This window comes from Balaenoptera acutorostrata, chromosome 1 (genome assembly GCF_949987535.1).
Source record: "Balaenoptera acutorostrata chromosome 1, mBalAcu1.1, whole genome shotgun sequence".
Lineage (NCBI taxonomy): Eukaryota > Metazoa > Chordata > Mammalia > Artiodactyla > Balaenopteridae > Balaenoptera > Balaenoptera acutorostrata.
The window spans coordinates 7,139,727-7,156,670 of NC_080064.1; the positions used below are offsets into that span (position 1 = coordinate 7,139,727).

Here is a 16,944-nt window from a genome sequence, read left to right on the forward strand (position 1 = left end):
ACAAGAGAACCCAGGGCGACAGAGAAGGGTCCGCTCACTTCGTTCTTAAGTCCAGCCCATCCACGGGAACCAAGGAATCATGTGGGAGGGCCTCGCGGGAGGGCCCTGCCCCCGCCCCCCTACCCCCAGCGACCGGAGCTAGGGGGCGTGGTCTCGCCTGCGCCTCGGCCGCCCGCCCCTGGTTCGGCCCCACTGCGCGCGCCCCTCGCCTGGTCCCACTGCGCGTGCGCGTCCCTGGCGCGGGGGGCCCTTCTGCGCGCGCGCGCGCCGAGGTCGCAGGGGTCTGAGGTCCAGGTCTCGCGGGTGCACCGTCCTCGCGGACAGTGAGGCGTCTCGGGTTGGGCCGGGAAGGGTCGGTCGGGCCGGACCTGGCCTCGCACTCTCCCCGCTCGCCGCCCCCGGCGTCGCTGGCGAAACCCGAGCGCGCGTTAGGCGCGGGGCCGCGTGACGCGCCCCTGTTAGGGTGGGCCCGGCGGGCGGAAGAGGATGCGCGGGGCCCCGGCCTGGCCTGAGCTCGGCCCGCAGCACCGGGCGCCCTGCGCCGCCCTCGACGTTTCCCGGAGAAGCGGCCGGCTCTGACGGGCGAGATGAAGTAAGCTGCATCCCCCGCTTTCTTTCCGGCTCCTTTGGCCGCAGGAATTATTTACAGCCGGAGGGCGACTGCTTGCTCGCACCCAGCCGAACCCGCAGGCCCGAGAGGCCGGCCCCGCGTGGCTGTGAAATCCTTGGGCGTTTAGTTGGGAAGAGCCACCCCAGCCACCACCCACCCGCCCGAATTCCTTTCCCCGCCTTCCTCCTGCGAAATAAATTATTGTTCGCTTCCGCCTCCGTAGGTCCCCTGGCGCGGCAGTTGTGTTTGGTGGCGGGTGGGCAGGAGGCAGCCAGGCGCGGTCGAGGCTGGTCCAGAGGGGCCGGCGGCGTACCCTTTCCCAGGCTTTTCTGCAGTTCAGTTCAGTGACAGGAGGAACTTGCGGCTTCCCCACTCCCCCACCCCGGAATCTGCTTAATCTTTTGCATTAGCGCTCAGGTTTCGATCAGCGTTTCAAACACATCCATCCAATGAATGGTTTTGCAGAAGTAAACCTATCTGGGTCTCTGAAAATCTGCTCACTCAAACTTGAATGTGTAGCTGGAGGTGAGAACTTCTGGAAAAATCATAAGCCGAAATTGCTTGTCCCCCAACCCTCTGTCCCCGCCCCCCACCAGGCCCGTAGCTCGTGAAAGGTAGCCAATGAGGGAAACCTGGGTAGACCGGGTGTAGTTTTTTTCCCATGTATATTTTATTTTTATTTATTTATTTTTATAGATCTTTATTGGAGTATAATTGCTTCACAATACTGTGTTAGTTTCTGCTGTACAACAAAGTGAATCAGCCATATGTATACATATATCCCCATATCCCCTCCCTCTTGCGTCTCCCTCCCACCCTCCCTATCCCACCCCTCTAGGTCCTCGCAGAGCACAGAGCTGATCTCCCTGTCTGTGCTGCTGCTTCCCACTAGCCATCTATTTTACATTTGGTAGTGTATATGTGTCAATGCCACTCTCACTTCACCCCAGCTTCCCCCACCCCGCCCCGTGTCCTCAAGTCCACTCTCTATGTCTATGTCTTTATTCCTGCCCTGCCACTAGGTTCATCAGTACCATTTTTTTTTTTTTAGATACCATGTATATGCGTTAGCATACGGTATTTGTTTTTCCCTTTCTGACTTACTTCACTCTGTATGACAGACTCTAGGTCCATCCACCTCACTACAAATAACTCAATTTCTTTCGTTTTTATGGCTGAGTGATATTCCATTGTATATATGTGCCACATCTTTATCCATTCAAATGTCGATGGACACTTAGGTTGCTTCCATGTCCTGGCTATTGTAAATAGAGCTGCAGTGAACATTGTGTACATGACTCTTTTTGAATTATGGTTTCCTCTGGGTATATGCCCAGTAGTGGGATTGCTGGGTCATATGGTAATTCTATTTTTAGTTTTTTAAGGAACCTCCATACTGTTCTCCATAGCGGCTGTATCAATTTACATTCCCACCAACAGTGCAAGAGGGTTCCCTTTTCTCCACACCCTCTCCAGCATTTATTGTTCCTAGATTTTTTGATGATGGCCATTCTGACCGGTGTGAGGAGATACCTCATTGTAGTTTTGATTTGCATTTCTCTAATAATTAGTGATGTTGAGCAGCTTTTCATGTGCCTCTTGGCCATCTGTATGTCTTCTTTGGTGAAATGTCTATTTAGGTCTTCCGCCCATTTTTCAATTGGGCTGTTTGTTTTTTGATATTGAGCTCCATGAGCTGTTTGTTTATTTTGGAGATTAATCCTTTGTCTGTTGTTTCATTTGCAAATATTTTCTCCCATTCTGAGGGTTGTCTTTTCGTCTTGTCTATGGTTTCCTTTGCTGTGCAAAAGCTTTTAAGTTTAATTAGGTCCCATTTGTTTATTTTTGTTTTTATTTTCATTGCTCTAGGAGGTGGGCCAAAAAAGATCGTGCTGTGGTTTATGTCAAAGAGTGTTTTTCCTATGTTTTCCTATAAGAGTTTTTTTTTTTTTTTTAATATATTTATTTATTTATTTATTTTTGGCTGCATTGGGTCTTCATTGCTGCGAGCGGGCTTTCTCTAGTTGTGGCGAGCGGGGGCTACTCTTTGTTGCAGTGCGCGGGCTTCTCATTACGGTAACTTCTCTTGTTGTGGAGCACAGGCTCTAGGCGTGACGGCTTCAGTAGTTGTGGCACGCGGGCTCAGTAGTTGTGGCTCATGGGCTGTAGCACACAGGCTCAGTAGTTGTGGCACAGGGGCTTAGTTGCTCCTCGGCATGTGGGATCTTCCCGGACCAGGGCTCGAACCCGTGTCTCCTGCATTGACAGGCAGATTCTTAACCACTGTGCCACCAGGGAAGCCTTCCTCTAAGAGTTTTGTAGTGTCTGGTCTTACATTTAGGTCTTTAATCCATTTGGAGTTTATTTTTGTGTATGGTGTTAGGAAGTGTTCTAATTTCATTCTTTTACATGTAGCTGTCCAGTTTTCCCAGCACCACTTATTGAAGAGGCTGTCTTTCCTCCATTGTATGTTCTTGCCTCTTTTGTCGTAAATTAGGTGACCATATGTGCGTGGGTCTATCTCTGGGCTTTCTATCTTGTACCATTGATCTATATTTCTGTTTTTGTGCCAGTACCATACTGTCTTGATTACTGTAGCTTTGTAGTATAGTTTGAAGTCAGGGAGCCTGATTCCTCCCGCTCTGTTTTTCTTTCTCAAGATTGCTTTGGCTATTTGGGGACTTTTGTGTTTCCATATGAATTGTAAAATTTTTTGTTCTAATTCTGTGAAGAATGCCATTGGTAGTTTGATAGGGATTACATTGAATCTGTAGATTGCTTTGGGTAGTATAGTCATTTTCACAATATTGATTCTTCCAATCCAAGAACATGGTATATTTCTCCATCTGTTTATGTCATCTTTGATTTCTTTCATCAGTGCTTTATAGTTTTCTGAGTGCACATCTTTCACTTTCTTAGATAGGTTTATTCCTAAGTATTTTATTCTTTCTGTTGTGATGGTAAATGGGATTGTTTCCTTAATTTCTCTTTCTGATTTTTCGTTGTTAGTGTATAGGAATGCCAGAGATTTCTGTGCATTAATTTTGTGTCCTGCAACCTTACCAAATTCATTGATTAGTTCTAGTAGTTTTCTGGTGGCATCTTTAGGATTTTCTATGTATAGTATCATGTCATCTGCAAGCAGTGACAGTTTTACTTCTTTTCCAGTTTCTATTCCTTTTATTTCTTTTTCTTCTCTGATTGCCATGGCTAGGGCTTACAAAACTATGTTGAATAAGAGTGGCAAGAGTGGAATCCTTGTCTTGTTCCTGATCATGTGGAAATGCTTTCAGTTTTTCACCATTGAGTATGATGTTTGCTGTAGATTTGTCATATATGGCCTTTATTATGTGGAGGTAGGTTCCCTCTATGCCCATTTTCTGGAGAGTTTTTATCATAAATGGGTGTTGAATTTCGTCAAAAGCTTTTTCTGCATATATTGAGATGATCATTGATTTGTTAATGTGTTGTATCACACTGATTGATTTGTGTATATTGAAGAATTCTTGCATCCCTGGGATAAATACCACTTGATCATGGTGTATGATCCTTTTAATATGTTGCTGGATTCTGTTTGCTAGTATTTTGTTCAGGATTTTTGCATCTATGTTCATCAGTAATATTGGTCTATAATTTTCATTGTTTGTGATATCTTCTTCTGGTTTTGGTATCAGGGAGATGGTGGCTTCATAGAATGAATTAGGGAGTGTTCCTCCCTCTGCAATTTTTTGGAAGAGTTTGAGAAGGATCAGTGTTAGCTCTTCTCTAAATGTTTGGTAGAATTCGCCTGTGAAGCCATCTGGTCCTGGACTTTTGTCTGTTGGAAGATTTTTAATTACAGTTTCAATTTCATTACTTGTGATAGGTCTGTTTATATTTTCTAATTCTTCCTGGTTCTGTCTTGGAAAATTGTCCCTTTCCAAGAATTTGTCCATTTCTTCGTGGTTGTCCATTTTATTGGCATATAGTTGTTTGTAGTAGTCTCTTATAATCCTTTGTATTTCTGCAGTGTCAGTTGTGATTTCTCCTTTTTCATTTCTAATTTTATTGATTTGCGTCCTCTCCCTTTTTTCTTTCTTTCTTTTTTTTTTTTTTATTCAAGACCCATTTATTCTCTAGTTCTGCCCACATGGAGACACCCTCCTTGAAAAGGGGTTGAATCCTTCCGTTCACTTTAACACCCTGTGCTGAAAACATGTCTTCTGAAGTTTCAACTATGAGATCCACATTCTTTTTTTTAATTTATTTTTATGGCTGTGTTGGGTCTTCGTTTCTGTGCAAGGACTTTCTCTAGTTGTGGCAAGCGGGGGCCACTCTTCATCGCAGTGCGCAGGCCTCTCACTATCGCGGCCTCTCTTGTTGCGGAGCACAGGCTCCAGACGCGCAGGCTCAGTAATTGTGGCTCATGAGCCCAGCTGCTCCGCGGCATGTGGGATCTTCCCAGACCAGGGCTCGAACCCGTGTCCCCTGCATTGGCAGGTGGATTCTCAACCACTGCGCCACCAGGGAAGCCCGAGGTCCACATTCTTAAAGCACTAATTCTTAAATCTCATCTAGATTTCTCCCCTTGGATGGGGGGAGATGACCCAGACACAGCGAAGAACAGCTCAGGACTGTGGGCTCTGCTCGCCCATAAGACCTTGCAGCTCTCCTGACCACCCAGCTGGAGCCAGGATTAGGGCCCTGAGATGAGGGGAACCTGCTGGATTGCCGCCAGCGCCACCGCCCTCAGCTCCTGTCCTCGTCACTAGGCTGGCTGTCACCTTTAGTTTCCCTGGAGTTTGGGGACTCCAGACGGTCTCTGCTCACACTTCTGTATCCCGCCTGCTGCCTCAGCACTGCTGATCCACACCAGGGGGGAAAAGCACACAGAACTGCCTTTCAATACACCAACGTTCCACACACAAGTTATTTTATGAGCCCGCAGGTTCTTTTTCATCAGAGGACATTCCCAAGGCCGTGACTTCCCCCGGCTCCCCAGTGCCCTTGCCAGCAGACTGGACGTGCGTGGCCACCGTGCTGAGTCGGGCACACCACCCCCCCGGCTCCACTCCGGCGCACTCTCCTGGAGAACTGAGGGCAGTGCCCTGGGCTCATCAGCAGGATCTGTCCTGAAGCCAATCCTAGAGTGACAAGAGCCACACCTGCAGGTCTATTCCACTGACCAGACGCACAGGACCGAGCTGGGCCCACGGACCTGGGTCTGGACTGTGTCGGCTGGTCATTCTTGCCTAGGTTCACAGGCCAACAGCCGCTGTCCTTCCTTTCCTGCTTATCACTGCACCAGCGGGTCACTCCTGCCTGCTGCTGTCACACACCTGGCAACCTCGTGTTCCGCGGCCAGCCAGGAACTGAGACCCCAGCAGGCCCCTAGTTCCCAGCAGGCAAACTCCCCATTAAACTACTGCTGCCTAGCCGTGTTCTCGAGGCTTCAGAGCCGGGAAAGTGCGGAGAGCATAGCAATCCGCGGCGCCCCCAGCCCCAGACCCACGATCCTCCACGGAGGCGCCAGAACCTCGCCACACCCACCCCCGCCAACACAAGGGACCTCTGCTCCCGCCTGTCCCGCGGACCCAGGAGCACATCCGACCACCGCGACCCACGATGGAGACGTGGGGGGCGGGGCTCGGCCAGGCGCTGGGGCGGGCGGGGACCCGGGCTCCGGCCCGAGGCCGCGCGGACCCAGCAGGCTGCCCTCCCTCCCCGCCGCCTGGAAAGCTCCCTTTTTTTCTTGATGAGGCTGGCTAAGGGTTTATCAACTTTGTTTATCCTCTCAAAGAGCCAGCTTTTAGTTTTATTGATCTTTGCTATTGTTTTCTTCGTTTGTATTCATTTATTTCTGCTCTGATCTTTGTGACTTTTTTCCTTCTACTGACTTTGGGTTTTCTTCGTTCTTCTTTCTCTAGTTGCTTTAGGTGTAGGGTTGGATTGTTTATTTGAGATTTTTCTTGTTTCTTGAGGTGAGATTGAATTGCTATAAATTTCTCTCAGAACTGTTTTTGCTGTGTCCCATAAGTTTTGGGTTGTCATGTTTTTGTTGTCATTTGTTTCTATGTATTTTTTTATTTTTTCTTTGATTTCTTCAGTGATCTCTTGGTTATTTAGTAGTGCACTGTTTAGCCTCTATGTATTTGTATTTTTTTCAGTTTTTTTTTCCTGTAATTGATTTCCAATCTCATAGTGTTGTGGTGAGAAAAGATGCTTGATACAATTTCAATTTTCTTAAATTTTTCAAAGCTTGATTTGTGACCCAAGATGTGATCTATCCTGAAGAATGTTCCATGTGCACTTGAGAAGAAAGTGTATTCTGCCACTTTCGGGTGGAATGTTCTATAAATATCAATTAAATCTATGTGATGTATTGTGTCACTTAAAGCTTGTGTTTCCTTATTTATTTTCTGTTTGGATGATCTGTCCATTTGTGTAAGTGGGGTGTTAAAAAGTCCCCTACTGTTACTGTGTTACTGTCGATTTCCCCTTTCATGGTTGTTAGCATTTGCCTTAGGTATTGAGGTGCTTCTATGTTGGGTGCATAAACATTTATAATTGTTAATATCTTCTTCTTGGATTGATCCCTTGATCATTATGTAGTGTCCTTCCTTATCTCTTGTAACAGTATTTTAAAGTCTATTTAATCAATACGAGTATTGCTACTCCAGTTTTCTTTTGATTTCCATTTGCATGGAATATCTTTTTCCACCCCCACTTCACTTTCAATCTGTATGTGTCCCTAGGTCTGAAGTTGGTCTCTTGTAGACAGCATACATATGGGTCTTGTTTTTGTATCTATTCAGCCAGTCTGTATCTTTTGGTTGGGGCATTTAACCCACTTACATTCAAGGTTATTATTGATATGTATGTTCCTATTACCATTTTCTTAATTGTTTTTGGATTGTTTTTGTGGGTCTTTTTCTTCTCTTGTGTTTCCCGCCTAGACAAGTTCCTCTAGCATTTGTTGTAAAGCTGGTTTGGTGGTGCTGAATTCTCTGAGCTTTTGCTTATCTGAAAAGCTTTTGATTTCTCCATTGAATCTGAATGAGATCCTTGCTGGGTAGAGTAATCTTGATTGTAGGTTTCTCTCTTTCATCACTTTAGGTATATCCTGCCACTCCCTTCTGGCCTGCAGAGTTTCCGCTGAAAAATCAGCTGATAACCTTATGGGATTCCTTTGTATGTTATTTTGTGTTTTTCCCTTGCTGCTTTTAATATTTTTTCTTTGAATTTAATTTTTGTTAGTTTGATTAATACGTGTGTCTTGGTGTGTTTCTCCTAGGGATTATCCTGTATGGGACTCTCTGTGCTTCCTGGACTTGGGTGACTATTTCCTTTCACATGTTAGGGAACTTTTCCATTATAATCGCTTCAAATATTTTCTCAGACCCTTTCTTTTTCTCTTCTTCTTCTGGGACCCCTATAATTCAAATGTTGGTGTGTTTAGTGTTGTCCCAGAGGTCTCTGAGATTGTCTTCAATTCTTTTCATTCTTTTTTCTTTATTCTGCTCCTCAGCAGTTATTTCTACCATTTTGTCTTCCAGCTCACTTATTCGTTCTTCTGCCTCCGTTATTCTGTTGTGGATTCCTTCTAGGGTATTTTTCATTTCAGTTATTGTGTTGTTCATCTCTGTTTGTTTGTTCTTTAGTTCTTCTAGATCTTTGTTAAACATTTCTTGTATTTTCTCAATCCATGCCTCCATTCTATTTCTGAGATTCTGGATCATCTTTACTATCATTACTCTGAATTCTTTTTCAGGTAGATTGCCTATTTCCTTTTCATTTATTTGATCTTGTAGGATTTTACCTTGTTCCTTCATCTGTGACATATTTTTTTGCCGTCTCTTTTTTTTTTTTTTTTTTTGATGAGTTGAATTGTGTTGTGTTCCTGTCTTACTGGTTGTTTGGCCTGAGGCTTCCAACACTGGAGCTTGTAGGCTGTTGGGTAGAGCTGGTCTTGGTGCTGAGATGAGGACCTCCGGTAGACCTCACTCTGATGAATATTCCCTAGGGTCTGAGGTTCTCTGTTAGTCCAGTGGTTCATATTTGGAGCTCCCATCTCAGGAGCTTTGGCCCAACACCCGGCTCGTGGACCAAGGTCTGGCACGCCATGTGGGGTGGCAAAAAAAAACCCCACAGTAACAAAGTAAAAAAATTAGACTAGGAAATGAACAGATACGTTAGAAAGAATATAAAAATAAAAATATAGATGAAACAACAACCGGAAGGTAAAACAGAACCGCAATAGTGAAAAAGAGGAGGGAAAAAAAAAAAAAAAGGTGGAAAAGACCTTGGCTGTGGAGGGCAGGGCCTAAGCAGGGGCGGGGTTTGGGTGGTGAGCGGGGCCTATGCTTAGGACCACAGGGCTGGAAAAGGCCCCCGGAGGTGTGGGAGGTGGGGTTTAGGCTCAGTGGAACAGAAGGGACCCAGGCGTGCCTCCCGCCTCTGGTCTCAGGGGGCGGGGGACCCCATCTGGGAGCCCAGCATGCTTCCCAGGGTCGAGTGGGCGGGGCCAACACCCTCTGCTCCTCTCCTGCTCCTGCTGCCCCGGTCATGGAGGGCCCCTCCCGCCTGCCTTTCCTGTTCCCCCCCCCCCCCCGGCCTCCCTCCTACGCCCCCAGGACAAATGGGGCCCTGAGGGGGCCTCTGAGGGCAGGCGTAGGACCCGGCCCGATAACTGGGCAGGCTTCCCCAGCAGATTGGGCAGAGGAAACGCTGGGCGTACTCCCCCCTGATCCGAGCCCCCAAGGGTCCCTCCGGGCATGGGAACCCCTCCCTCCTCTCAGCCACCCCTCAGGGGCGCCCTCCGGCCTCCACTTCTCCTCCCCGCTCAGTCCCCCCCACGTCCTACCGGTTCGTTTGGGGGTTCCTCCTGTCTCCCTGGGCGTCGAGGTCCCCCACCAGCATCCAGCAGGCTGGGTGTATTTTAAATTATGTTGTACATTTTCTACAGTGATCAGCTTATGAGGCTAATCTTTTGGCAAGTTTTAGGAGCACCTGAGATAAAAAGGCTCAGTGTTTGGCATGCACAGAGCTCATTTTTAGGCAGTATTTTGTGTACATGTTTCTTTGAGGTACATAACTGCTCAGCAAATAACCACTCCAGGCAAACACTCAAAGTTATTTTTATCCAAAGACTAGAATTTACTAAGTGACTCTTATTGTCAGATGGTTTTAGGCTGTTTAAAAGGGAAACAGTCAAATCTGTGGGCAGACAAAGGGAAACCAGGAGGCACCTTCGGTCATCTGTGGCCTACCCACTTCTCACTTTATTGATGGAACGAGGCAAAATGTCATCGCTTGTTGCCAAATTTCACCATGGACTCTGCCAGGCCCTAACCCACGGACAGAGCAGGATGTCTGGTTTGGCTTTTTGTTGCCCTGAGCTGGGAACTGGGTGGCTCTCTGTCTAGGAGACCTCTTACCACCATTACCTCTCAAAGTATTTTCACCGTCATGATACGGGGGGTTTTTCCCAAGACATTAAAATGAGGTGGATGATCCCCATTTTCCAGCTGGAGAAAAGGCCCTGAGTAGTTAAGTGAAAGGCCCAGGGCTGCAGAGTTAGAAGTTTACTCTACTGTATTCTTTGGGCCAGATTATAAAGCCCTCATGGGCTGGGGTGGGGACTTTTTTTTAACCATCTCAGCATTATATCCCTTTGATTTTTCATCAGTATGGTTGGAAGGTCACAAAGTTGTCGATGTGCTGTTCCTTGGCATTTTTTTCTGTTGTGGGAAGTTAATTGGTTCTGCAGCAGTTCCAAGAGATGAGCAAGAGAAGTCGCTTTACTCACGATGCTCTTGGTTTAGTAATGACAGAGGCTAACATTTCTTGGGCGCTTACTGTTTGCCAAGCATCGTGCCAAGTGCTTTATATGGATTGTCTCCTTTTGTGCTTCTCATCGACTTGTTTTCCCACGCTGTGGTCGGGGTTGGGAGAGGTTAAATAACTTGTGTAAGCTCACACAGCTACTAAGTGGCTAAGGAGTCCAGAAACGAGCCCTTCCCCGGCAAAGGGCCTTCCAGGTTTTAAGAAAGCAACTCAGGCTTAAATACAGTGTCTTCATGACGTCAGAACGAAGGTGAGCGAATCACTGTTGGAGTGGACATGGGAGGCCACGGCCATTCACAGCAGGGAAGCAGAGCTGCCAACCAGCTTGGGTCGCTTACGGGAGTGTTTAGACCGTTGTCATTCCAGTCTTGGAGGGGAGCAGGATCAGTGTCCACACTAAAACAGTGGGGTTTTTTTGGTAATTTATTTATTTTTGGTTGCGTTGGGTCTTCTTTGCTGCGTGTGGACTTTCTCTAGTTGTGGCAAGCAGGGGCTACTCTTCGTTGTGGTGCACGGGCTTCTCATTGCGGCGGCTTCTCTTGTTGCAGAGCACGGGCTCTAGGCGCACGGGCTTCAGTAGTTGTGGGGTGCGGGATTCAGTAGTTGTGGCTTGCGGTCTCTAGAGCGTAGGCTCAGTAGTTGTGGCGCACGGGCTTAGTTGCTCCGTGGCATGTGGGACCAGGGCTCGAACCCACGTCGCCTGCATTGGCAGGCGGATTTTCAACCACTGCCCCACCAGGAAAGCCCCTAAAACAGTGTTTTAAATTTGCTATTTGGGGTTGTAGTCACATGTTTTACAGGTAGGTGGGAAGTAAGTGCTGGAACCAGGCTGCCTGTATTCAAATCCTCTCACCTCTGAGCTGCCTGACCTTGAGTAGGTTATTTTATCTCTCTGCACCTTAGTTTTCTCTCTACTTATTCTAAAAATGGGGACAATAATAGTACCTATCTCTTAAGCTGTGGCAAGAATTAAATGGCATGGTGCCTGTGAAGCTCTTAGCCCAGTATTTGGCATTTAGTTAAATACTCTATATTCTCTTTTCTTGTTCATAGTATCATTTCAGGTAGCGAGCTGCTGCTATTGTGTGCTGTGTCACAGTGCTTGGAGTCACCATTAGAGATGTATTCCTTCGTGCCATTGTTCACACGCAGGTGCTCATACACAGGTGATGGTGGTCTTGGGCAATGGGAATTCTTTTGTTCATTCAGCAAATATTTATAGTGTACCTTCTGTGTGCTAGGCCCTGTTTTGCCAGGCCCTGGAGGTGGGCAGTGCACAAAACACAAAAACCCCTGTCCTCATTGGCACTTACATTTTTGAGTGGAGGGGTGACAGACAATAAACAAAATAAATATACTTATCACATACAAATATGTACTACGGGGAGAAATAAAGCAGGGGATGAGATGAGGGTTGGAGGTTTACGATTTTACTCAGAGTCGGCTGAGAAAGCCTCACTGAGAAGGTGACATTTCAGCAAAGAATTGCAGTTAGTGAGGGAGTGGACCACGTGGACATCTGCAGGGAAAAGTAGGTCAGGCAGCGGGAACAGCAAGTATAAAGGCCCTGAGGCAGGAGGATGGGTGGCTGGAGCCCAGAGAGGGGCAGAGAATAGGAGAAAAGATCAAAGAGGTAATAGATGGGAGGCCAGAATGTGTAGACCCCGCAGGCCACCGAACAGAAGAATGACATGATCTGACTGATGCTATAAACAGGTCACTCTGCTGGGTTCAGGCAAAGATAGAAACGGGAGGCCAGTGAGGTGGTTCCCTCAGTGGTCCAGACAGAGGTGATGGTGGCTGGGACCAGAGTGGAGAGGTGGAAGGTGAGAATGGTGAGAAGTAGTTGTATGCTAGACAAATGTTGGTCGCAGAAACTATAGGACTTGCTGACAGATCGGATGACCCCGAGGTTTCTGGCCTGACACCCGGAAGGTTTGAGGTGCCATTCGCCAGGGATGGGGAAGATCCGCATCTGGAGCATTTGGGAGATAAGTCAGTTCAGTTTTGAACGTGGTTAAGTCTTGCGGGCATCCAGCTGTTGGTGTCAGAGTAGTAGTTGATTGTATGAGAAGGGAGTTTAGGGGGAGAAAGTCCAGACTGGAAATAACCACTTGGTGTATGGGCATTTGTGTGCTGGTGAATGTTTAACAACCTCTGAAAGGGTGGCAGTTGGTGGTGGGGAGGCAGGTTGATGGCATTTGCCGACAGACACCTGCCGTGTAAACGTTCCCACGCTGGCCAGCCTCAAGCACACCGTTACAGAGTATCTATCTTCACCTTACGGACACAATAGGTTAAATAATGTCAAGAGCATAGATAATAGTAAAATGAAGTAAATCAATTAGGGAGTGTTGAGTTTTGAGTATTTAATACCTTTTTTTGTTTTGTTTTTGTTTTAAGAGTTTTATTTATTAATTTTTTTCTTTGGCTGAGCCGCACGGCTTGCGGGATCTTAGTTCCCTAACCAGGGGTTGAACCCGGGCCCTTGGCACTGAAAGCTTGGAGTCCTAACCACTGGACCACCAGAGAATTCCCCTAATCCCTTTGTTTTTAATATAACTTCTTTGGTTATAAGTTTGTGTGATTCGGTTTTCAATAATGGCTGTGTTTAACAACTGGCTTGACGAACGCCTGAAGATTTCGCAGTGGCATCTTGTGTGCAGGTGTGCGGTCGCTCCAGCACACCATCTGGGTCGCAGGGACCCCGGATTGATACGTAACGAGGTGATGGGGATGAGGATTCTCTGAGATTAGGGAGGAGAAAGCCTCAGAGCTGATCTTACGGATTCTGTCCCCTGTCCTGTCCAGCCTTGAGGGGGATGCCTGCAGGTCACAGTTCATCATGAAGGGTCCAGCTGGCATCTGCTTGGGGATGTACGGAGGACCCAGAACGCAAAGGGGAGAGTGCAGGAAACATATTGGAGTTGGCGAGTGTAGAAGGGACTGGGCACCTCCCCTTGTACTTTAGCTCAAAGTCACCTTCACTTTGAACTCTTGTTTTACTCCCCCCGCGTTCTTTTAAACATTCCAAGCTCCTGAGCTGTGATTTGAAGGAAATCCCCCTTCCTCCTGCTGGGCAAACAGAAGGTAGAGGTCAAAGGTGTCCACGTGGCATTGGGAAAGGGATCAGAGCGGCGGCAGCCACTGGCGTTCAAGTCCCGGCTCCTTTCTCCTGCCGCTTGTCTGCTGGGACCAGAGGATCAGAGGTGCTTTGTCCTGTGGTTTCCCAGAAACGGCTCTGCCGCTGGAGCGCCCGCTCAGGCCGGGGCTGTGCTGGGACTGGTCCTGGGTGCACCCCACATCTGCCTCTTTCATTTTGGGCAGAACAGACGGGAACCCCGCTTCTGGTCTGTACCCTCTGGCTGGCCACGTCACTGCTCGCAGCTGTGGGGATGTTAGCAGAGCCGCACTTTACAAGGTGAGTCTCCCAGGATGCCTGGTAGGAACCCCTCACCCTGGAGCTGTGGGCAGCGAGGGGTGCCCTGGACTCTGTACGTGGGCCCGGTCAGTCCCGACTCTGCGTCCCGAGCCTGTCACCCCCAGAGGATGCCGCCGCGGCACCGCACTTGGTAGCGTAGTGTGTTTCTGGCAAGTATCTTGAATAATAATTGTCGTAAATGAAATCACATCCTCCACACACTGAAGTTACAGCTTCGAAGACTTTGGCCTTAACTTCTGGGTGACACTCAGTTATCAGCTCCATGCTTCCTATTTCAGTCCTGTATTTCCCGGCCCTGCTGCGTTGGCCTAAGGCTGCAAGCACTAAACTGCCCTTACAGAAAGGCTGTGGCCGTCTCCCTGATAATAGAGATGTTATCTCCTTTCCTTGGAAAACAGAGTTTAGGGGCAGGAAAGTGCTGTAGAGGTCCTTTAGCTCCATCTCTTCACAGATGGGGAAACTGAGGCCCACCAGGGCACATGCATGTTCAAGGTTACGTGGTGTTTAGATTCTTCTGGGGAAGGATCATCATGTGTTCCAATCCACAGTCTAATACACTGTCCTCCTGTCCTGGAGCGGCTCAAACTTTGCACTAATAGTTTTCTTATTTATTAATTAAAAATAGAAGCGATGCATAGCAGGATAAGCCGTTGGAATGCCACTTCCGTGTTTTTTGGCTAAGTTCAAGTATGTAATCTTAGGAGTTGTATTTCACAGCCCGTTCCTCTCAGAGTAGGCAAGGAGGCAGGAGGAAGTGCTTCAGAAAATCCTTCAAAAGCAGAGCCTCGCAGCCCAAGAGCAGTTTAGGCCACAGGTGGGTGTAGAGCCGTCTGGTTCCCTGTTACCTCCCCTCTGCTCCAGGGCGGGGACCCTGACCTCGACTTTGACGTAATTGGGCTTCTCTGAGCCTGTTTATTCTCTGTCGGGGCAGCAGGGAGGACACCTGTGCACCCGTCTTCCTCCTCTCAGGGTGTAAGGACCAGCAGATGCTGGGGTGTGTCCTGTGCTGTCTGCAGGGCTGGGCTCTGTAGACCCTGAGAGGAGGAAATGGCAAGGCTTTTACCCTCTCCGCTCATCTTCGCAAGCCTCCATTAGTTTGGGGGTATTAGCCCACTTGTAAGGTGAGGACTGACTAGGTGACTTAATTGGGTCACACAGCTCAGAGGTGGCCTTGAGCCCATCCTCTTACCCAAAGGCCACCTTCCTCCACTTGACTAAGGGAGCTGTTTAACACAGTGACTGGGGCCTCAGGCGCTGGGACTCAACAGCTGACTTGACCTACCATTTCCTCATCCGTAAAATGGGCATCCTTGCAGAACTCCTTCCCAACAGTGTTTTGAGGGAAGGTTGAGATAGTGCATTTACATCGTCTGGCACACGTCTGGCACACGCTGACTGCTTGGTAAACGTCAGGTATTAGGCTCGAGGTCGTTAGCAACCAGGTTTTGCAGGGGGATGGGCAAGTCTCAGCCATTCGAGGCTGCTTTGAAATACCCATGTTTGCACCTGCCCTGGGCCTGCTGGATCAGAGGTTCATTGCCTTGGTGAAGGGAGTAGGAGGCAGGTTGAAAACCCTCCAGCTCATCTGATGCTCCTCTGACAACAGCCCTGGCTCTGGGCTTCACCGCTCAGTGTTCCAGAGTCCTTCTTCTCACAGTGGGCTCTTTGGACCAGCTTTCAGCACCTTAGGCCCCATGCCCGGATCCTCTGCATCAGAATCTGCATTTTAAAAAGCTCCGCAAGAGATTCATAAGCACATATAAGTTTGAGAAACACTGTTAAGGTTAAAAAACATGGTGATAAGAAAACCAAACACACAGAGCCACACCCCCTGACTTGTTTAGGAAAGGGTGGTTCCCTGGTTGTTTAGCAACCACAGGGTAAGCAACCGTGTTGCAGTAACCGATATTTCTGATCTGTGTTTGTTTAAAGGAGGCCGGGGACGTAAGCAAGAGATAAGGGCGGCTAACCTGAGAACTGGGAGCCCGGACAGGGCTGGGCAGGGAAGACCGCAGCAGACTTCAGAGCCAGAACACGGTCAAATAGAGGCCCAGGGGTCGGCTCAGGCCAAGTGGCCAAGCGTCACGGCTTTCTGCAGTTTTCTGGGGTCGGGTAGATGTGCTGGCCCTCGGGGCTCCATCACCTGCCCATCCAGGCACGTCCAGACCTCTGGCTACCAGTATCCGGTCAGGAGCTCTGAGACGCGGCTGCCAGCTGGCGGCTCCTCCTTCTCCAGGCTGTTCTCTGGGCTTCAGATTTCTCGCTGCCTCTTTCCTGCACTGACCTTGCAGCTTTTCCTTCCCTCCAGACAGGGGCGGTTGCCAGGTGAGAAAGAAATGCTTGAAGGGCCAAGGACAGGAAAGCAGGAGAAAAAAGTGGAATGGTTGTCCGGGCCATCTGTGGATTTGGGCGTGAGTGCAGATAAAGGGACAGTGGAAGAGGAAGCTGGGGGGCTGCTCATGTGGTCCCTCGGTCCTTCAGTTAAAGCTCCAGTGATGGGAATGTCTGGTGTCCTACAGATTTCTGGTGCAGACACTGTTGCTGGGACCTCATCTTGGTTTGGCCCCTAACCAGGGCCATCTTGGAGCTGGATCTCAAGAGAGATGGGGAAGAGGCAAAGGGCAAAGTGAGAGGAGGGGTCGATGTCAGAGTCGGGCAGGTCTGGTCCCTTGATATAGGGGATGGTAAAGGGGTGTGGGAAGGTCTGCAGGGCCTTTTCAGAAGTCCTGCTATTTCTTTAAACCTCAGTGTCCCTATCTGTATAACTAGACTGTAGCCTCATTGTTGAGGATTCTGTTAATCCTTTATCGGTAGAATACTTGCCATATAATAAGTGCCATATAATAATTATTATTGTTCCTTCTTCAGTCTTCCCACACGCCAGGCTGGGCCCCGGTCCCCCCACCTATGTCTGAGAACCCGTGTTGCTTTCCTCCCACTTCCTCTGCCTTTCCTTCAAAGCACTGGCCTTGGCAGGAAACTGGAGAATGGGAGAGCCATGGAGTAAGAATTGAGCGTATCAAGCCCTACAGCCTTGGTCAGAGCAGAAGGCCAGAGAAATTAAACC

General features: G+C 48.4%; 1 protein-coding gene across 2 annotated transcripts in view; it reads left to right on the forward strand.

Annotated features, from left to right (window-relative positions):
• The first annotated feature begins 207 nt into the window (after positions 1 to 207).
• H6PD (hexose-6-phosphate dehydrogenase/glucose 1-dehydrogenase) overlaps positions 208 to 16,944 on the forward strand; it is a 40,562-nt gene continuing 23,825 nt past the window's right edge. Inside the window, exons 1-2 of one of the 2 annotated variants that reach the window (XR_009008589.1) lie at positions 208 to 592; positions 13,763 to 13,856. Coding sequence is in view for 1 of the 2 variants with exons in the window: in XM_007170033.2 (XP_007170095.2) it covers positions 588 to 592 (5 nt within the window). In the remaining variant the exon portion in view is untranslated. The remainder of the gene's footprint in view (positions 593 to 13,762; positions 13,857 to 16,944) is intronic. The other variant, XM_007170033.2, reaches the window with a different exon arrangement.